This window comes from Notothenia coriiceps, unplaced genomic scaffold, assembly GCF_000735185.1.
Source record: "Notothenia coriiceps isolate Sejong01 unplaced genomic scaffold, NC01 NC01_scaffold00024668, whole genome shotgun sequence".
NCBI lineage: Eukaryota > Metazoa > Chordata > Actinopteri > Perciformes > Nototheniidae > Notothenia > Notothenia coriiceps.
Window position 1 is genome coordinate 2413079 of NW_011357369.1, and position 23091 is coordinate 2436169.

Sequence of the window (23091 nt, forward strand, 5' to 3'; positions counted from 1 at the left end):
TATATCTGCACTTCAAGTTGGATTTTAAACACAAGCGCATTACTGGTAATGAAATATTTTAGGATTTGTTCCTCTTATGAAATAAATGTCTTCCACCTCTGCAACTAACTAACTGAAAATGTAATATCAGGATCCATGTTTGTAGTCCTCGAGGTAACTTTGGTTACATATGAAAACTTTTGGTAGAATTGTTTTTCTGAAATATTTCATTATAATTTGTTTGCGTTGCCTTATATGTTTTTTTTAGGGGTTTCTGGCCGTTGTATACTGTAGTGTCTCTACTTTAAAGAGTCCTCTCCTGCTGATGTTCAGGTGTATATCAGTATGTAGTGTCTCTACTTTAAAGAGTCCTCTCCTGCTGATGTTCAGGTGTATATCAGTATGTAGTGTCTCTACTTTAAAGAGTCCTCTCCTGCTGATGTTCAGGTGTATATNGGGGGTATAAACATAAAATCTATAGGGGGGGTTTTGTGTGCGTCGGTGGGGGTGGAGGTCGGTGGTAAATGTGTGGTCCGCAAACTGAAATCTCGTACTACTATTTTGAGTGGACATACTTCCGATTCCTTTGCAACTAATCTCCTATCACACGACTATAGCAACTTTACAAGTTGATTTGTAAACTTTACCCATATTATTCGGTCACGTTATGTGTTTGAACTGTGCAAAAGCACATAAGTGGATCGAACTGAGACCGGTGGAACGGAAAGGAGCCGGGAATCAAAATAGTACGTGTGCAGTTGGGTAGGAAGGAAATGGAGTTCGGAGAGCCGACGTTGTAGCGAGAAATTTACTTTCAAAGAAAACTTACCGTCACTGAAAAAATAAAACGCGACAATCCAATTTCGTCCCAGCCACCAATTGCGCAACTATTTCGCATCTTTTTCCCTTTTTCGCAGAAGTTTCAGCCTCTCCAAAGGAGCCAATCCGTAGCTACAGTAGTCAAGAGACCAGATGGTAAGAAGGATATGACCCCCTGATACGTCCCCGACAAAAAGTCCCTTGGAAAGAACTGGCGTCCGAACAACACGATATGGTCATGGTTTGTGTAGTCGGTTCCCTACGACCGTTGCTTGAGTGATTACTGTACCGTCAGGATGAGACCACTAGTCTAGTCACCACGTGGACGGTGTTGTCCGGAGGTTTAGACTGAGTGCTAAACCCCGACAGAGGAGACAAAGGTACCCCTCTAGTGAATCTCTAATTTTCAGCGCCATACAAAAACGTACGAATTTATTTAACGGAGAGTTTGTCCTTGGCGCAAAGAACGTCGACAGTCTCACAACCGTTCTTAGACCTGAAAGCGCTACTATACACAGTACTAAGAAATCCTTGACATAATATCTTTGTGTTGAAAGTATGTAATTTCTTTAAAATAAACCAACGGTAGAGTCCTGTCTCCCTAGACGTAAACGACAGCAAGCAGACGTTGTGGTTGGAGTACCGTGATAAACACGACGTTACACGAGGTTTCCTGCTATTGTCAGTTTCCAACACTAAGTTTGACTTTCAAAAAATCTCGTAAGTAAGTAAACGTGTTGTGTACCACGCTTACGCTATAATGCATACGTACATAAAAAGTATGAGAGCATAAGCCCACTCACCTAATTTACGTCACTACAGAGACCTCTACGACGTACTCCGGGGCTGACTAAGATAGTAATGAGACTAGTGAAACAGTTTACTACGAAGTAACCCCGGACCACTAAAGGTTCGTCCATATAATCGAATGTATAGAAATGACCGAAACCGAGCGCACGTTTCTGCACTTAAGTTCAAGGGTTCCGGCCGGCCGCGAACGTTGAGGGTACGGTGGTCTGACCATAAATACATACTGTACTGGCAGAACTACAAACTGACAAGGCAAAAACTAACATCTCTCTATTTCGTAACGCACCACTGTGGAAAACCTTCACTGACAAGGGTCAGCGAACCTTTCTCGTCGACGCCAGGCGTACCTAACCAAGTTCCCCCACTCCCCTTTCTCCCTACACTCGGCGGCATATATTAGTTTTCATTCTTTCCCTGACAGTATTTGCGACCCTACCTTTATCCTGTGTCGCCACACTGTTCCTACCTAACGTCCTCCTGGCGTCTCAGGATCCACATTCGGTTGTTCAGTAATATTTTTATTTATAGGATAGAGAACTAAAGTGCAGTTCGGGCGCAACTGTCAATACTGTTACATTGAGGGGCACTCCTTGTCGCGATATGGACGAGGGAGAAGCAGAAAGAGAATAGCATGGCCCCGCAGGAGTAAGAGTTCTGTACTGTTATGGCTTACGAATTTTTTTTTTTTGTCGACCCGTAAAGTGCCGGAAGACCTTAAATCATTGACCCAGCGTCTTTCGAGTGCCGGACTCTTATCTCGATCTTGACTCGGCAGTCTGTTAGACCTCTGTGCGCATCGAAATAAATGTGTAGCAATTCTACTTCCCGGATAAACCACACCGCGGTCACCTCGGGTACCGGTCCAGTACGAAACCCCCACAACGACTCCCCGTCACCGTACCCACCGCCCACGGCCCAACTGTCCCGCCCGACCCGTGATGGAGCGTTTTCCTTCTACCGCGTTAGATCTAACTTCAAAGGTGTTCGGGCGCGAGAAAAAGCAGCGACCGACGCGCGCCGCGGGCGACCGCACACCGGGGGCGGGCGGGAGTGGGAGAAGCCGCCGGCACCGGGACAGGATTCCTAACAGAGTGCGGAAAACTTGCACGGGGCCTCCGGTCTACGGCCTACAACTCGAACCGGCATGACGATTTAACAATGTGTGACGGACGGTGGTACAGATAGTCGGTTACACGTGGGAACGACCTAACCATTAACCTACTAAGGGAGCTGTCCGCCGACACACCCCTCGTCCGCCTTTCCGCCAAGCCCTCCCCGTGACTCTCCGCGAGGAGGAGTCCCTACTTCGTTTATCTCCTTAATCGCGAGAGATATACCGAGGGTTCTCCCCTACTTCTACTGTCCCACTACTTCCTCTACTCCTCCTCGCCGACTCGCAACAGGTCTACCCCCCCGGCACCACATCTTCTGCCGGCGAGAACCCGGCCTTTTCATTTTTTGTCTGGGACAAGGCTGCCCTCCCTGCTGTGCGTAGCTCCGAGACTATGCTTTAAGGCCTCCCCCCTATATGACGAGTTGAGTTTTGAAGTTGATCAACCTCAGTCCCTACCGCTCACTTAGTAGCTGGATAAGTAGTAAGCGTCGCCCCGCCGACGTTGACGAAGCGAAATATGTAACAATTCGACAATCAAACTGGTAGATGATCTCTCACCATCCATAGCCCGTGGTATAACCGTCTCACCCTTATCGGGAAATATTCCCCACCCCCCTTTATTCTAATACAAATCCCAAGAGTACCCATACCATTCGCGATCCCAGACACATAACAGAGGTATACTCTTAAAAGTATATTAAATACCACCACTAGCACAAATTCTTATGTTTGGGGGGTGTGGCGGTGTGCGGTGCGTGTGGGGTGTGTGTGTGTGCTGTTGCGGTTCGCGCTCGCTCCGTGTGCTTCTGTGTGTACGCGTGTCAGCGTGAACCCTTAAGAACTCAACCTAAACTGCCACATATGACCAGTTAGTTCTGAGACCGGTCCACTTAGAGAACGAATGCCCAGACTATAAGAGTTCGACAACCAACTCTCGCATCTGTTGAAGGCACCCGAAGCTGACTGCGTAGCAATCAGGTGTGAGGCCGGTTGGCTACACTAGCAAAAACAGATAGCCGGCCGGTCAATTGCCATCGAACGTCCTATCAAGAACTAAATACTACATAACCTACTGTCACGACGTCTATACAGGCAACTCCAGGGGACCAACTTTATAACCCAAACTAACTGTGACCCTCAACACAAGAACCGAAGCGCTGACTATCCGTCGGTAACACATTGGACGTTCTGGCTGTCGTCCCCGAAGTGAAGCATCCACTCCTATAAGTCCAGCATGCCTTTACAACTGCTGATGACAACGCGCAGGGACGTAGGCGTTCAGACGGAACCGTGCGTCCACCACCTCATCAGCTCCATTCTTTTCAGAACGTCGGAAACCGCTTAATTATAAGTTGACTTTACACCGAAAATAAAAGTTCATTGATTAAACTGAACCGGCAAATAATATTTGCGCGGATGAGGCAAAAAGGATTTGACGACTTACTTTTTACATCAAGTACCTAACCGGAACAGTCTCACGCAGACGTGACTTCAAATAAACTTTAATGTAAACTCAGCAGCAACGCAAACCATTAGGTTAAAAGTCGTCCTAGTTCGATATATTAAGGCTTGATGTGCAGAAAATGAACTTGACAGGAAAAAACACAATAAACAATTAGCTTCTACAGGTAAAAGAAGGTAATATTACTCAGAAAAACGGACCTATTTTACACGCAGTGTAAAGAAAAAAGAAATAATAAGCGCTAAAACAAACGAGTCCCAAGCGCTCTTACAAACAAAACCGTACCATTCTAAGTGACTAACGAGGTAACGAGTCACTATAAAGGTAATCCCAGTTACCCGTACAGTTTGGGATACAATACTGGGTCTCCCACTTATTGGACGGATGACCACCTACGCTAAGTCAGTTAATGTGACTCTAAACACCAGTCCTTGACTGTACGACATTGTTTCAAGAGGGTTCGTACTGACTTGAGCCAAACCGAACGACGGCAAATTTTACCTGGATCACCGGAGGTGACGACCGGGACCCCGGACTATAATGTCTCGTCACTGTGAGGATCCACGCTCGCGGTAACGGAGCATCGCGCTTACTATCAACATACCCTACCCGGAGTAGTAAACAACTGACACAGCGCCTCTCTATCACAATGATCAAGCAGCGGTTACCACCGACGCGACGGACGGTAAATGAGGCGGAACCTATATACCCAAATAAAAAATGGAGGATCTACTAAGTCGGAACAGCAGTCTTGCACACCCTGTACCAGCTACCGTAAAGTTAACCGAAAGCCACCTTTTACGCATAGAGCTCGCCTAATATTCTACGTCGGCCATAGGACCAATTACCAACACTTTAATAAAATTTGTCTACACATACCACAGAATAACCTGACACTACCGGAAGAGCCGGGACAGCACACTAAAACAAAGCGGCGCGAGATCTAAGTCCGGGTCATACGAGCAACACCCCTCTCTAATACACCGCGCGACATGCACATACACCGATACACAGAGCAATAGGTGGCTAACGCGGGTTCTAATCCTGGTTATTACTTATTTGAGATGTAGCCTACAAACTCTTCGTGCTGACGGCGCTCGTGTTACTGTACGCTACTTCGTCATGACCTCTTGAAGTATAGCGCACGTCCATACCATGAGACATACACGAACAACATCCTCTCAACATGAACTACATACCTCTTTTCACTATTATATTACCTCGACATAGTGAAACATAACAACCAAATACACGCAGGCACTGACTACCCACTCTGCCAACAATTGATCTCTAGTGTAATCGATATGCGCGGCGAGATTCAGCAACAATTCTCTTCGGCCTACTTCTCCACTATCACTCGCCTGCATGATCGGGACAAATTTAAAACGAATTCGTGGGCGGACACAGCATGGTGACCTTCACTGTGGCCTCCTTAACATTCTCACCCGAAGTGGCGCTTGTATCGACGGGGCATGAATACATCCGTACCCGCACTTAGAGGAGCGCGTTTATATACCAACAGAACACACCTATCAATATCAACATTTCTCCCGGTATTTCCGGACAAGCGCTCGTCTCACCTTTCAAGTAGACCAATACAGATACGACGAGACGGTGTTAACTAGAGCGGACCCCGTGCGAGTCGAAGCGAGGGAAGGGGAAGGAAGGTGAGCTGACATTATAGAGTGCGGGACTCGGGCCGTGAGCGTTACCACAATAGTTTTTCCCATGACGATGCCGCTCCAATGATATAGATCCAAAGGGACTACGATCTTAAAGCGTGCGCGAGGGTGTTTACCCGAACTGTAACCTCTTGTATCAAAGAGAGATTTATACCAGCACCACAATAAGAATTACCGAGAACTGGAATGCCTGGAAATCGTTCGACATAGGAAAGAGGAGAAAACTTGCCCTATCGGAAAAGAGAGAGCTCTACACTTAGTATTAGAAGAAAGAGCGTTTATTTTACATCGCGTTTCGAAAAACAGACTTGCGCACACCACCACACGGAGGAGTTCTCTCGCCAGAGTTCCTCTCTATCATCACCCTTACCGATCCAGAACAAAGTGTAGATCAGGGATGAACATTGTGTGAACTACCAGAGTTGTGGTCCTTAAAAGATATTCTGTAATCGCACACGGGCAGGTACTCGCCCGTTGGACGGGAACGGATGGGGACTGGTTCTGATGTTCGCAAGTATATAAACTGCGGGGTGGTGGCACTACTTGATGGTACTCTGTCGTACAGTGAGTACAATGGCCCAGTTCTAACCCGACTAAATCCGGAGGGCCTACTTAATTGTCTTGTCATGGACATTTCGTCTCTCGCGTGCGTAGCTCCCCGAGTCTGCGCATTCTGTAAACTGCTCTACCACGTGAGGTTCGCAGAGGTGTATACAGTAAGAGGACTCGGTGTTTACGCTTGCCTAGTACACAACACAAAGCCACACGGATGATGACTGACTAACTAATCAACACAAAGAAAAGAACACGGCTGAGCAAAAGGGCACGCGCGGAAAATCGCTATTTGCTAACTCAACGTACTCTCATTGTATGAAGAAGCTGTCCCGTACTAAATAACTCACATAGTACAATAACAATCACAACACCACAGTATAGTCCCATACATTCACAAACATCACCCAAATCTTGTCAAGGACCATGTTTAATGACTGCTACGAGAACTCACAAAAGACCGGCTCAGAAGAATAAATAAATTCAAATAATGTTACGTTACGACTATTTCGCGTCGTTACCAGCTCTATGTGAAAGTTAAAACTGACATTCCACTTTACATGAAGACATCTTTACTATAACTACTACCACACTGAATGTTTGTGATTTTTGATAACACCTTCGCTTACTCGACCAGTCCCAGTAACTGCTAAACTTCGACGATACGCAGCATAGACGTTAAAACTCGTTCGTTGAATTCAGATACGACGCACTTACAAATCTGAAGATCAAAACCTAAGACATGTAGTCCTTCCGGCAACCAAAACCATAGATCCTTGCTTACATACCTAACACATACGAACGCGTTAGGGAAACGGGCACAACCCGCTGGGGAGCGGGGAGGGGGAACGACGACCGCACGAGGCACGGAACGACACGGAGACAGTCCATGACCCTCACAGCAGCGTTGGCAAATGCCGCACCTATATTCATGCCTTGGTGAATTATTCTTAATCTTTACACAATGTAGACTGCAACATACAGTTTTATACATATCCCGCATATGGTTCCAACCATATCTTATACACAGGGGTATCAAATTGACTCGTCCCCCACAGAACGACACAACCAAGAACAGGGCTTCCCCCACCCACTGATTGTCCCTGTCTGGACTTTGGGAGGAACAACGTATCGATGCACAAGCTCCACAGTGTCACCGCGGCGCGGTCGTAGTATAAATGCCGAACAGTTTCCTGACTGCTCGAGTGGGTCAACCGACCTGAATGGCAAAAAGAGGATGAGGGTTGGACTCAGTCTAAGTTCAGAGACAGGTGCCTGGGCTCAAATTTCCCCTGGTGAAAGATCAGGCCTGCCACTCTCCCCAAGGCTGCTGTCACACACACATCAAATCACAGTCATATACACATACCCCCACGCCTAATGCATGCATCCATGTAAAGCCCCAAACAGGTCATGGCAGCAATGACTTTCAATTCATTCTGCCTTTAAATCGCACTTAAATTCCTTTAACTCCGATGCTTAAGCTATCTCAACACAGTTAACACCGCTAGGCCATTAACAGCCAACAGGTGCTACAAAACATTAACAAGAGTATTCACTGTACTCTCACCTTCAGGGCTTGGGGGGGATTATATGATCTGGTGCTGTATGAAACATACCACACACAGAGCATCAGCCTGATATATACATTATACAAAAATATGGGTCACATAAAAATAAACAATTTATTTTTCGGAATTAGTTTACAAGATTCAACCGGATTTAGAGGAACTGAATGAAAGGTAACAAACATAATGGCAACAGATCTATTTGAACTGGATTGTATATTTTTAAAACCGTCCAAAATGATTTACCCAGAACTTGACGAGAAAGAAAGCGTTAGGTGGCCCTTTGTCAAACAGCTCCTTCAGGCCTCCTTTCTTCTCTGGGAACTTATCGTAGATCTGTCGGACGTCCACGGACTCTAGATAGGCGTCGCTGTAGCTCGGGTTGGACTGACCAATGTGCACAAACAGGTGCTTGTTGAACTGCGGAGACAAAAGTGCATAACAGGAGATGAACAGAGCCAAAAAGGACAAATGTCCAGTTTGCTCAATTGCACTCCATGCATATTTCTCCCATTGGGCCTGCTGTTCCACTGAATCATAGTCATTGTAAAATCCCATCAGCTGTCTCAAGGGTTCCACCCTTGTTCTCCACAGGACCATTCATGATCATGTGCTGTGATTGTTTGTATATTTTTCATGTGTAAATACAAATGATCCTGTGATCTTTGTGAGGTGCTGAGTAAGGTACATATCCTAAATAATGTTAACAGTAAATGTTTTGGTGCCCTTGTTCTGATCACACCCATCTTCTTCTGTCTACTCACATTTTCCGGGTCCTGAGGTTGCTCCAGGAAGGCAGAGAACTCCAGCATCCGCAGCTTGGAGCCGGCAATACTTCTACCCTGCCAAGGGGGGGCACCAGGAGACATTGACAGCCCGGCTGTGCTTTCATAACCTGCAGCCAAGAGGGCAGTGAGTGCTTAAAATGTGCAACAATTAGAAAACCTACAAAGAAAATGTGGCGATATTGCAGCAATTTCACTGCACTTTGTGCAAGCTCTTCATCACGAGCCGGGTGTTCTCATCACTTTGCCGGCATGACAGCCCTCTGTCAACACAGCAGGGTGGAGAAGGAGAACCCACCTGTTATAGGGGTCGGGCCGGACGCTTGCATGGCGTAACTCTGCTGGGAGAAGGGCTTAATGCTGGAGAGAAGAGACAGACAAAAGGGAGAGGCACGTTATGCAAGGCCTCGGCCTTATGACCCCACCTCACACACTAATTGGACCGCCTGACCTCCATAGACTCAGGGGGCAGAGTGGTATGCTGAATGGTAGACAGCTGAAGACTTTTCTCTATAATTATGGTGATGTGTTTTAATTCATTAATAGATTAAGAGCCTGTCTGAAATTGCTCTGATTATTATTAAGATGTTCAAGATAAATTACTGCTAGATACTGTAGCACTACAGAGTGGGGGAAAAAAGGGATACTCACTCTTCGTGTCCTCCTGGCTGCCCTGAAAGTCCCCCGTGCCAGAACTGGGAAGCAAAGGAAGTACAAACTCTTACACAGTTCCACCTTTAAACAAAATATTAGACATACACTTGGTTGAGCTTGTTTTGATTTTCAAAACAGAAGCACAGAGCTGAGGTGTTCCTTATTACAGGAAAATCCAACAAATGCGTTTAAAAGAACACAAATAGTAAGGTGAAGCAGACTAAAATGTGTAAAATGAACACATAAATAGGTTGAGTAGTAGGAACAAGTACCAACATTCTGGGAAAACAATGGACATATCAGTAGGAAGAATGAATGGACGTATTGGCCCAAACCACTATCCCCAGGTATTGTTTCTATAAAAGTGACTGCTGCTCTGTCTTTCAGGTTAATCTCATTAATGTAGGGGACAATGGTCAGGGACTCACCCCACCGGTAGTGGGATAAGCAGGCCTTGACAGGCCCTGGAGAGCCATCTTGTTCTGGAAAGCCGCAGGTGAGATGATCTGGGCTGAGGACATGGTGGCCATACTCTGCAGGGCCTTGTCTTTGGCAACCTGGTCCTATGGACAGGGACAGAGAGCCAGACAAAGAGACAGTTACGCAAAGGGAGAGCACTCAGACTCCATTTAAGCGCCCCTGCTTTTACTGGTAACACAAGCAGAGCTCTATAAAGGGAAATGAAGGGAGCCGAGGCCAGCTTGCATCATTAGTGAATCAGCGCCAGGCAGAGAGCTGAAGAGAAGGTGATATTACAGCCAGCGGCCTTTTGGTCAAGAGTTAAGTTTATTGCTTTGGCAGGGGCAAGCCTGTGATGACAACTAGCTTCTGTTGAGGTCAAACTGGCAGAGAAGGCAGGGAACCGGGTCATGTGTTAATATGCTAATTATTGCATCAAAATTGCTTAATGCCATTAAGTTTCAAATGGTGAGCTACAAAATGGTGTTTCCTGTCCTTTACTGTAAAGCGATACACCTTGTTTTTGAATCCACCCCTTGTGCAGTTTCCAAACCACAGAGGACTACAAGCACTTGCCGCCCAGCCCTAATGGGCAAGGCCACACGTCGCATTCTTCTTCCCAGAATTGGCTAACACAAGGGCATAGCTGAAATATGGAGGGGGTAGATGTGGTAGGGATCTCAGTTACAGCAAAGACACATTTAAAAAGGTCCGTCACAGAGGCCAACCCTGTGACCGGTGCCGGGCTGCCAGCTGAACCCTGGTGGCCGCCGTCCAAAGTGAGGGAGGGTCCTGTTGCCTGCTGCAAGTATGCGGGTGGACGAGAAATGTAAACTGAGAAAGTACTGGGGGGACAGGGATGTGTGAGCTCTCAGCGTACCGGGAACACTTTTATTGAGGGACTTATCAAATGTAATACCTGGAGGGAATAATGCAGGGATTCATTTGTAGCCTGACAATTGTGTTTTGTTCAACGTGTTCATAATCCTGCACACTAAGCCTTAGGCTTCCTGAAATACGTTCACATTTCATTGAAATGTGTCAGCATCCCACTTAAACCTAGCATCAATTTAGAGTGCGCAATTAAAAATATCCAATCGTTTATGCCTTTGTGTGAGGATGTTGGAATACCTTTAACAAACCGAGGAACAATATAGGGGTAATCATGTGTTCACCCTCGTTCCATCTGTTGCTGTTTTACTTGATTAAAATCAAATAGGCAAAATGCAACATACTAATCACACCCTTAGTATGTTTTGTTCTGGCAGTGAGCAAGGGGAAATCTGTGTAGGATGCCACACATTAAGATTTGCAATTGCTGCTTTGATTAAATCCCCATATCCTTTGTTTGTGCATTAAAATGGAACATCAAGACATTTAGTGAATATAAAAGAACAAAAAGAGGTTGACTCACGTAGCGTACCTTCAGCTTCACCTGGATCTCCCTGGCCTTCCGCCGGGCTAGAACCTGAATGTGACTAGATACCTACAGACAGATAGACACAGAGTTAAACTGTATCTATGAGACATGTATCCAGCTTCTGCAGTGTTTGATTCTTTTTAATATATTTCCACCAGATGCTTCTGTTTCCTTCCATAGATGAATTTGTGAACTTAAATTGGCTAATGGGGTGAGCTGAATATGTGTGATATGACCACGGAGATCCTACTGATCTTGATTCTAACCCTCTCAAATAACTATTGTATTATTATATATAGTTATTATTTAAAATTCATAGCTCCATCTCACAATTCATGTTATGCACTGGAATACATTTGCATTGTAAGTATATAACACTGACTCCTTTCGGTAATATTTTAGTAGCTGTAGCTTTCTCGAGTGCCTCAGATTACTGCTGTTGGACCAGCAGGTGTCCCTCTATCCCTCTAACCTGTCCCATCATCCATCTCTGATCCCTCACTGCCCCCCTTTCTCCTCTCATCTCCACTCATCTCTTCTCATTCCCACACACTGTCTGCCAGATTACTTAGCCGGAACCCTTTCTCTCCACATCCATCACTGGCCCTACATCAGTCCTTCCGTATCAGATACCGTAGTGAGGATAGTGTTCCAAATCCCTGGCCCGACCCGCCTCAGCCTCCCACCCAGATCCCCGTATTCCCCAGCTTCTTTTCCCTTCTAACAAGCACAGATCCACGAGGTGGTGAAGAAACAACACCAACACATGATCCTATGGCATCTGTGCATTGGGCCATAGCCCTAAATCAATCATCATCTCTATCCCTCTATGTAGAGAGGGGGTGAGAAGTCAGGGGTGGGGGTGCCCAGGATATTGGGGCATCACTCAGCAGCAAAATACTTTTTCTGGAGGGGTTCAAAAATAGAGGCTGCTTCGAATGGCATTTGCAGAGAACTTACCTGCTTCCTGGTCCGCGTCTTCCCTGTGCGAAGCTTAATGTACCGTGCAATCAACTCGTTTCGTCCTGTGGGGGACCAGAAAACAGCAGCACGTTAGAATCAGTGATCATTTGAAGGGGGAAGACAATTAAGTCCTTTTTTAAAATGTATTATTAGGAGCAGAAAAAAAATTCTTTAGAGAAGTGAAACTGGGCTCTTTTTTTTAATCAATATCTTATATTAGAATATGCATACACTAGTGTGTTTATTGTCAAGTTTGTACAGTTTTCAGCTGTGCTGGTAGTCTCACTTGGCATTGTATTTATTCTGGATTGTAATCTTTTCATCTTGGCACTTTACAACATTACAACTTAAGTAATGAAGAAATGTCCTTCATGTTTTATCTTATCCCACTTCCAACACATGAACTTGAACTGAAAGTCGGGGGCTAATAAGGAGCACGTTCTAGAAATATACTACACACACTGTATATTTCTGTGCACATATGTATGCAAATACACTGCTGTCATTGAAGTCACCGTCGTATATTAGGTTAAATAAACTGTTCAAAACATTTTTGTTCTCATGTCTGTATATGCACATACTTGGAAGAGTTTGCATGCATGCACGTACAGATGACATGCACACGTGCCTGAAGCAAGATTCAAGAGTGTCAACACTGAAAACTGTAAGTATATCCTCAAGCGTATACATGTGTCTGTGTCAGAGCTTGCGTCAGCCTGACCCTCTGAGTGAACACTGAACTTATCTGTACACTGAGTGTGTGTCTGCGCTCGGCCGCTGTTGACAGACAGGTCACACTGACCGAGCAGGTGGAGATCCTGGGACTGGACTCGACACAGGCCACTGACCAAAGGGGGCCCAGTCTGGTGGGGCAGCTGGTGTGTGTTTCAATGTTTATGGAATATGCCTTTACGCACGCAGTAAATCTTGGGCTCGTTCGTATCCCTCCCTCCCATCCAGAGTCTCCGGTTACAGCGGAGGCCAACGGTCATGGAGCTTCTTTCCCCCAATAACTAAAGCTCTAATTGAATGTCTAACATTGTAAAGAACGCACAAATAGGATGTAGATTGGGGGGTCTCTTACTGTTCTAGTACCCTGTACTTATATTATGGGCAGTATAAAGGGTAGTGGTTATTATACAAGGAATACACAAACCTTTTTCACTCCGATAGTCCTGAAACCTTAAGTCAATAAATTAATTAGTTCATTGGCAAGTCATGTATTGAAAAAAAATGCTACATTTGCTAATTGCAGCTTCTGTAATGTCAGTTTTCGTTTCTGACTATTTAATATAATTATCAATTAAATATCATTGAGTTTGAATCTTGGATGGACAAGAATTAGGTCATATTGTGTTTGAGAAAGTGTAGTCGGTCATTTTGTAGACAGAAAACAACATTAATCTTGTATATAACGTTGAATTTATACATTTAAATGAAAATTATCATTAGTTGTATAGAGAACAGCATGTTTACAAGCGGATACTAATAAAAAGGGAGGACACAGATAAACACGCATACATGAGATCACTCAAGGGAGATTTCTCATGCACCAAACACACACAGTCATACAAGGGTTGGCTTGACTTTGCACCACCTCTTAAACACGGTCATGTTCCCTTGGCAGAGCACCTCCATGTGAATTAACACAGAGATCAGTCACGACACACAACCTGGTACAAACCCATCACATTTTCCCTTACATAGTGACGCTTGGGTCCGACCTCACAACACTTCATAAACCAACCGATCATGCGACCCCATACGGTGAAAAGTGGGAACCTGAAACTTGGCTGAACCCTGTTCAGGACTTTTGTCAGGCCATAAAAGTGATCAGATGTTTCCTACCAGTACTCATGTGAACTGCAGTTTGCTCAAACTATTTCCATGTAATGCTTCTTGATAGCATTTAAAGTTGCCAATTGATATTCTCAGCAGGGCGACATCTATCAGCCAGAAATATGTTCTTTAAACCAGGGTACACAGTATTTAAATCTATTAGAGTAGGATTAGAAAGTCAACAGGGGATATTTAGAGGCATTTTAATGGATGAGTCCAGTTTATTACTCTAGTTCAAGGAAGGCAGGTTATAAGTTGTCATGAACTGGAATTATCCAGTTTGTCTCTACACCTGAAATTGTCTCTCCACCTGAAAAATCCTCATGTATGCAGTACAACACTAGTCCTTTTGATTGTTTGTAATATGGACTTTGTCATCGGCCACGTTTGTTATGCAGCATCAAACAATCAATCCAAGTCATATACATTTAAACATAGTGACATTATATGAGAATGAACCAGTGCTGGTTTGGTGAGCAACAGAAGAAAGAGAGTTTGAACTGAGTCTTGTAAAGTACACACACACACACACACACACACACACACACACACACACACACACACACACACACACACGGAACTGCCATTGTGTGAGGCTTTTGTGGACTTAACCTCTCTCTCTCTCTCTCTCTCTCTCTCTAAGACGCCCTATACTCCAGTTTATACACACAGTGGCACACAGACAGACATAAACTCACACACACTTCAGTTGAGTCGCAGCATTTATTCTGTCTCAATCTTATTTTCTTTTCAGGGCTGTAACTCCTCAACCGTTGAGTGTTTATCGGGAGGTGCACTTGGCAGCTGATTGTTCGAGCCCATAAATGCATATTTCTTTAATTCCCCAGGGATTAAGAAAGTGTTCCACGTTTCCTCGCAATCAAGCTCTTGAAAAGACGAACGGAGAGCTTTGTCAAATTGCTCACAGTACTTGACCTCAAATGAACATTAAGTTGCCTCTATCGTGTTCCTCACGATACAGCAGTACGTTCTTCCAGTTCCCAGCCATTTATCTCCAGGAAACTTCACTGTGTGTACAGTAAAATGTACATTGTGTATCCAATTGGGATTTTCAGAGTAGCACACACAGATGTGAGAGCATGTCTCCACAGACGAATACAAACTATTCATGAATACAGAAAACCTTTTGATAGCCAGACACTTTTTAAACTCTGTTATGGATTTGTACACTTTTACCGGACCCAAGTTGTTGTCTTACTGGATCAACCAGTAAAGACGCTAAAATAAGAGTTGTAAAAGCTGTGAAATACCAAGAGAATAAACAAAAAACGTTCACATTCTACATTAAAAGGTTTTCCATCTCAGGAATAATTACAAACTGTATTCCACTACAACAGAGCAAAGGACAAACAGTTTTGTCAATAGGACGGTATCCCTGCTCTAAATTAGCCTGGTATGTATTGAAAGGATGTAAACAGCTTCATTAATGGGCTGTCAAAGGGGCTTTGCTTCAGGTTCTCGTATCAGATGCCCTGCCACTCCTAGTGTGAGTGCTTGGGGAAGGGCCCCATCAAAAATATCCTCCAACACACCCATGAGATCAGAGAGGGAACTCAGTCACACTGCGATGAGATCATGATATCCAATGAGAGCAGCACAGACAGTGAACTTGTGCCAGCCAAAGCTGCAGGAGAGTTGGTAGGAACATTATACCATCACCCGCTGGTCCACAGTTTGATGTTGTTTATCACACGGCCTGCAGTCACGGACTTGTCTGGGGGAAATATGATTCTGGAAACCTTTCTTAAGGGCATGAAAAGTTGCTGACCCCAGCAGCGGAAACTCAAAGTGAAGTTCAGTGGAGACTGCTGAGTTCTGTAAAGGTACATATTGTCTCAGAACTAAGCAGGGACAATTATTTTGGGAAACCATATCTCAGGGGAGAAAACATCTCCATAATGTCTCTGCTTATCAAATACATATTATTGTTCTTCCTATGGATAGGTGGGTTCAAAACTAAACATTTTAACTAGATAACCTTTTTATTATGATTTAAAAAATTTAATATTACTTCATTTCCGATGAATTAAACTTCAGTACAGATACAGCCTGAAGAAAATCAAAAAATAATAAGATTTTGGTTTGGGAGTCAAAGTGATCTTAAAAGCTATTCAAACACTGTTTCACCAACTTCCCTCCTGGCTTATTTCCACAGGCCTGTTGGCAGAGGTCAGGGAGAGGTGGACGAGGTTAGTAGGGAGAGGTGGGCGAGGTTAGTAGGGAGAGGTGGGCGAGGTTAGTAGGGAGAGGGTGGGCGAGGTTAGTAGGGAGAGGTGGGCGAGGTTAGTAGGGAGAGGTGGACGAGGTTAGTAGGGAGAGGTGGGCGAGGTTAGTAGGGAGAGGTGGACGAGGTTAGTAGGGAGAGGTGGGCGAGGTTAGTAGGGAGAGGTGGACAAGGTTAGTAGAGAGAGCCTAATGTTTCCCTCCAAAAGTCAACCCCTGGGTCTGAATGGTCATAAATCTGCCCTTCCCGCATGGGCCTGCGGTCATCATTGGCCTGGCCTGATCCCTCTCTTCTCAATATCTCCATCTCAGCCCAGTGCATTCCTCACATTCCTAAATACTGACTGGTCCACAGCGGGTCCTGCATTTGCTGCTCTAAAATCACCCCTTGTCCTGTTTTCACAACACCACATATTTGCATGAACCTATAGAAACCATATCAGTGATTAGTCAATCACACATTTCAACACTATTCAAAAATGATGCCCCTAATTATAATAACTACAATCATCAATCCTAAAAGCAATTTATAACTAATGATTCAGCCATCTCTGTAGAACAACACTGTTCCTTGTATGCGTGCGGCTGTATTTTTTGTTATATTGTGTATACAGCTTAAACTACAATGTGTTCTTACCACATGCAAGCTAGTTTCTCTCAAGGCCTACATTTGATTGTGTGTTCCCGAGTACATTTTGTTTCTGTATGTCTTACTGTACAAACTGCCATCCTTTCTGAAGACACATCTGCCAGCCATAGGTTTCCCCTCAACATATGCCCCACTGTGTCTGCTCTGGAAAACAAAGGTCACATTTAGGCTTCAGGAATGTCTTGGCTGGGTGTTATTTCCCCTCTGATCGAGCCTGGACACATCGTACTGAGCTCTGAAAAGACCTCTATCAAGCCTCCATACCAACAACGAGTCAAAGACCACAGCCGTATAGAGCCAATGATGCAACTTCTGCTGGACCAGCATTAAGGGTCAAACTAAAAAATATGATATTTTAAATTGACATTTTCTTGCCATTCTGAATTATAAATGAAGAGCGGTTTTTGAATGCGTTTAAAAATTAATCACAATCACTGTTTTTTTTGTCCGTGCACTTAATGTCAGCTGAATATACAAACATATGTCATTAGTCAAACAATTTAGCGTACACTGTATATTCATGCTTCCATAAGAAATACATGAATAAACACTATGGGAGCAGTTGCTTTATGAAAAGGACAGGAAGCTGGGTTTTTTGCCAGCCTTAATGACAGCTGTGAGATAATCAGAGTCTTTCACTCATCAGTGGCGCTACTGTCCCAGCCAAATCTGAAGTTTCCTCTTGATTTCTAACCAAGTATAGTATTTCTTGCAGAGGAGTACATTTAACAGATGTCATGTTAAATTAACATAACCTGCCACGAGTGTATTTGAAATTACAGAGATTTATGCAGAGGTAATTTGCTCTGATACTCAACATACAGTATGTTAACAGCATAGACAGATCAACAGATGTCCGAGCTGTTTGGACACTTCTACCTTTCACCTGGCTTATCTGAGATGTCTACATAAACTGACACGGACAGCTGTCACTGCTCACCAAGTCGTATTGGTTACACTGGGCGATACAGAGAAGACAAGTACATACGTACATCATCAGCAGGAGGTTTCCTCGACAACCCTCCGAGAGCATCGGATCTTAAGAGAGACGGAAAGTCAGGCGTCACGACTAAATGGAGGAACAGGCTCATCCTCCTGCTGCCTGTGTCGTCTCACCCTGAACACTAGCCCCTCGTCTGCCATTCTAATAATAGGAAAATGTTTTCCTTGAAAGCATAAATAAATGAACAAGAAATCAATAATATTGGTATTTGACGGTACAGTGGAGCACTACAATCATGGTTTTAATCATTTCTAAACATCACAGAGCTATGATTAGGAGTTAAGCTAGTCAATGCAGAACATACAGTATACTCGCATGTACGTTTATTGGGTACACCAAACTATTACAAAAGTCCTGCAATAAATCCTAACTTCATGAAACGAATGTTCGCTTTGTGTTATAGAGGTGTTGACATTAAAGAATCTCGAACCGTTTCAACAAACACATAATACAATAACCTGTTTGTATCAATGCCATTAGTTAAGCCAATTATTAGCTAAACATAGAGCAGAAGTGTACTCCTTCAAGCAGAGAACTGAGCCATGGTTACAGAGGAAACCCACTTGAAACACACACCCCAGAGGCTTCTTCAAAAGGTCAGGAGGTCAAGGCCACTGGTGAATCTCTCACTTTACTTCTAGAGTTTGTACCCGGGTGAGGACTCGCTGTTGCTTTCCGCTGACCTTTACTTCACATTTTTAATGAGAATGACTTGAAGCAAAAACATATTTACATCGCCTGATAAAAAAAGACAATGGGTTCACATGTTGCACAAGCAAAGCTTAGTGGGGACATGATTCATATTGCAGGTATTCTTAGTTCAGCACTGAGAGAAACATTGACTTGCCCAATGAACTAACATGTTTTTCATAATGTGAGAATAGAGCTCCGTGTACAGATGTCATGAAGTGTGACGAAACCAAACGGCTGCATAAAACAGGATGTTTTGCAAGATTTAATGCTGCTAGATGGATAGTTACTTCAAAGACAGCATACAATTAAGCAATTACAGTTGCGAAAGCTGCACATAAATTCACGTTTCATTTACATGGCAGTAAATAAAGAAGAAATATAATCAGTGCCATATTCTTCTAGTGAGAGCCGCCAGCACAACGCTGCAATACAAGTTTGGGACTTTTTTTCCATTATTGCAGCATGAGGCCTTCGGTCAGACCACAGGGCATGCCTCTCGCTGAGAGCCAAACAAGGCAGGACATGTTTTCCTTGGCAGATGCTTGACGAATTACCGCTGGAGCACATAACCGCCACAATATCCGTGACACCGTCCCTAATAAGCGAGCTAATAGGTCTGTTGAGTAATGGGCGAGAGGGCCAGTGCTATGCACAGCATTATGGGAAAGAAATGTGATGAATGTACAAGGAATATGGGCTAAAAACATTCCATTCTATTGAGGAATTTACAATGGAAAGAAGCACACATTCCCTCTGTTTCGCTGCTCAGAGACTCAATATCATATTGTTTAGCAAAGAATGGCATTCATGCCTCAGTGGGGAATTCAAACTAAAATCCTCAGTATGTTGCTCTCGGCCAACAGTTATTCTGCTAGAAGTTTGTTTTGTCTATGTGTCTATGTGTCCATATTCAACCCATGTATGAAAACAAAATAGCATTTCTAAAACCATCAAGTTCTCGCTTTTAAGATATTCTCAGCTGATATTAGATTTGGCTACCTGATTTAGGATCCCCCCCCTCCCATCAGCGCTTTAATAACATTAACACTTAAGACCTTTAGAGTGGCTTTGCATTGATTGTGGCTGCTTGAATGACTTGAGTTGTTGGCCACTTGTGACCCCAGGGATGGTGATAAAAGCGGAGGACGGGGTGCTGCAGGGGCTGTAGGAGATGGGCTGATGTGGCTGTTTCGGGCCGATGACGGGGCACAGTGGGCCAAACACGGTCACATGGTTGCCACATTTATCAAGTCATAAATCTGGGTTTGCCGCAAGGCTTTCAGGTTGAACCAAGAGCAGCTGGGTGTGAACTGAGAGGCAGACAGACCAACTGTCAGGAGGGAGAAAAGGGTGTTCATAAAGGACAAAGACAGGGTGTCTGAAACAGAGATATGAGGGAGGTAAATCACAGAAATAGCAGAGACACAACCTCCACCTTTCTCGCAGTGAAACACACATAAACACACACTGGGGACAGGTGTGAGAGTTCTGCTGAGCCCGAGGCCATGCAAGACACCATTGCCCACCTTGGTGTTTATTTGTCCACCCATCCTCCTCCCCTTCAGGCGCTCAAAGGGTAAACGTCTATTCTGGTTTAAGGTTACAGCCGAGCTGCCTTGAACCCCCGGGCTCCCAAGCACACATGCCATTCCTGGCGGGCCAACGCGCTCCCTGGCGTGCATCACCTGCCCCTGACCCCCGCAGGGAAGAAGGGGCACCTCAGTGCCTGCTCTGCCAAAAAACCACCACCATCTTTTACACATCCAGCTCCCTGTTACACAGAATAAGCCACCTGCCCCCCTCCAACTATTATTACAGGCTTTATAAGGGTTTAAGTGTTGATCAGAGGATGGCCGTGACCTCAATAGGTGGCTAAGCTAGGCAAGGCAAAGCCAACAGTTAAAGGAGCTGTCTGGCATGGATACAGAACAAGGTGATGACAGAGGCTGTCTGACAGCATCACTACCTCTGTCCGCCTGTTTTCCACCAACCAGATCCACTATCTAACAGTCAGACACACGATAGACGAGCCATCTGCTACCAAACATCTTTCAGCAAGATATTGTGGAGGAATGTCACATTACCTTCCCAACACCTGTTTGACAATGACATTACCCAAAGATTCAATAAGAAACGACCCGCAGTTAAATTATTTTAAGACTCCAAACCATTACTATTTAAGGAATAAAAAAATAAATAAGGAGGGCACAAATAAAGAATCAAACATCAAACAGCATTTACAGTTTGATACCTAGCTAGAGTGGAAAATCCCAGCAAAATATCTGGCGGATTACTTGAGGCAACAACACAAAGTTAGCATCCAAGCCATTCAATCACAACGGGGAACTGAGAATTAACCCCGTTCCTCTGAACATGTTTGATGTGGGCTAATTTTGGTCTTACGAATACTGCAAAGCACTCTCCACTATCACTGCCAGAAATACAATGGGACATCGGGCTTGCCAGAATGTATGTTGAGGCGACAGACCAATACAAATTAAATGCAGATCTTCAGGGAATGTACAGAAATGCGGCCTTGCTTTTTTAAATTGAAGACATTTTTTGTGAACATGTCAGTGTATCGTTTTCCTTCGCAGCTTGATACCACAGCTTCTGAGACCGAAATCTGCATGAGAAGCACATTGTGCACGTACGTGTATAAGAATGACTGCTAAGAGTGTGTGATTCAGATAATGCCACAGTCCACTATGGGACCAAGTGTAGCTGACAGCTGTGCAGGAAACAGCAGTAATGTGAAGCATGAACACAGGGGTGATGATGAATGGCTCCGTGTGTGTGCTGTGATACCCATACCACAGCAGATATGTTTAAGTTATCAGCCTAAACCTTTGTTTTCTCATAAGTCTATCAGAAAAACACATCTTACCCCATAATAATATTGATCAACTGCTTATTAATATTTCAGTAGAATCTTGACTGATCATCCACATCTTTAAAAGTAGCAGGAGTGGTTATTTCCCCCCTTGTTTAGTATGATCATTGTTTTTTTAGCCCAATGTGTTATCCTCAAGCAAATCAAGTTTATCAAAGCAAACATTGTATAAGAGATAATGAGTTAATGCCACAAGTTTGAGAAATATTTGTCGAACACTCGAATGATGAGACCTGGAGGTCACAGTTAAAGTGAGAGCTTTTTAATGAGGTGCACCTAGCACCCTCGCTGCACCTTATTAACAAGCCCTTACTACAGTATGACTGTGGTCTCTCTTCTGTCTGCAGACCATCAGAGGAGGTTACATCAAAGTAACTGTTGCAATGTAGATAGTAAAGTTACAATAGCTTCTTTCATTTTGGAAATTAAGCTTTCACTTTTATCATTATTATTATTATCATTATTATTTATGGAGCCAGTCAGTTTAAGCTCTCAATCAAGTCCTCCATTGGTCGGTGCAATAACTGGATTTTACCACAATGTTTCACAATTATAGATTGCAGTGTGTGCAGGCCTTTTCAACTAATCAAAACACTATTGCTGTGTATGTCACAATCACCCCCCCCCCCTCGTTATGTTTTGTTTAGTTGTTTGTTGTTACGTGTTTTGTTGTTTTTTCTGTTATCTGGAGCAATATCTGTTTATTTTATAACTGAAAAAAATATATATATAAAAAAAAAAAAACACTATTGCTGAAACTGATCCAGTGTAAGATCTTGTCATTCCAGACGAATGAGAGTTGTTTCGTCTATTGAGCCACATCTGATACAGAGAATCCTTCATGAATATTGTTTTGCAGATTTCAAGTTGTGACTGCTGTCCTGAGACGAGTCTCAATGTCAAGAACACCAATATATCCAGAGTAATGTCTAAGTCCTAAAATGTCTTTTGAGCAGAACGAAGTATCATGTTTTGCATGGCATTAGAGAAGGAAAGGAACATGATGGTAGGAGGATAGAGATGGGCGTACCGTACATCTTGCCCTCGTCCGAGAGGATGATCTTCCTTCGGCCACAGGGGGGGTAGATGGCCAGGGCCTCCTGGAAGCTCTGCTCGATGTCGGGGCTCCACACGCCCTCCGCATCATTCTCCAGGGTTTTTTCTAGTCCGTCTCCCAGCTCCTCACTCCCACCCCTGGGGGAGGGAGCGGGCACCCACTCCGCAGACGTGGTGGGACGACGGGAAGGGGTCCAAGGAGCAGGGGATGGAGGGTCTGGGTTGGGGGAGACAACGGCAGAAAGGGAGAGACCAGTGCTCACAGCTTGTATGACATCCACAGAGGAGATGATGGTCTAGTTTTGGCAGGGCAGTCCTGGGAAAGAAAAAAAAGGAAGCTGAATTTGATATGGTGTTGTGTAAAAAGTTTTTTTTTTATCATATTAGTCAGGCAACATTTGACAAGGGTTTCATTATAAGTCTGGTCATCTTTCTCATTTAATCTTG

The 23091-nt window shown here is 44.2% G+C and overlaps 2 protein-coding genes and 2 long non-coding RNA genes across 4 annotated transcripts in view; 1 reads left to right on the plus strand and 3 right to left on the minus strand.

The window, feature by feature from the left end:
* Positions 1-22714, minus strand: part of LOC104955587 (transcriptional enhancer factor TEF-3) — a 43386-nt gene extending 20672 nt beyond the window's left edge. Inside the window, exons 1-8 of the mRNA XM_010782944.1 lie at positions 22619-22714; positions 12265-12329; positions 11299-11370; positions 9854-9982; positions 9423-9466; positions 9070-9131; positions 8751-8881; positions 8233-8406 (exon numbers count right to left, since the gene is read on the minus strand). Coding sequence (XP_010781246.1) covers positions 8233-8406; positions 8751-8881; positions 9070-9131; positions 9423-9466; positions 9854-9982; positions 11299-11370; positions 12265-12329; positions 22619-22625 — 684 coding nt within the window. The 5' untranslated portion in view covers positions 22626-22714. The remainder of the gene's footprint in view (positions 1-8232; positions 8407-8750; positions 8882-9069; positions 9132-9422; positions 9467-9853; positions 9983-11298; positions 11371-12264; positions 12330-22618) is intronic.
* matk (megakaryocyte-associated tyrosine kinase) overlaps positions 1-23091 on the plus strand; it is a 634871-nt gene that overhangs the window by 174866 nt on the left and 436914 nt on the right. The window lies entirely within an intron of this gene.
* The window catches only part of LOC104955586 (uncharacterized), a 17498-nt gene continuing 17165 nt past the window's right edge, over positions 22759-23091 (minus strand). The window contains exon 3 of the long non-coding RNA XR_799466.1: positions 22759-22769. This is a non-coding gene — a long non-coding RNA (uncharacterized lncRNA). The remainder of the gene's footprint in view (positions 22770-23091) is intronic.
* The window catches only part of LOC104955584 (uncharacterized), an 11308-nt gene continuing 11070 nt past the window's right edge, over positions 22854-23091 (minus strand). The window contains exon 3 of the long non-coding RNA XR_799465.1: positions 22854-22982. This is a non-coding gene — a long non-coding RNA (uncharacterized lncRNA). The remainder of the gene's footprint in view (positions 22983-23091) is intronic.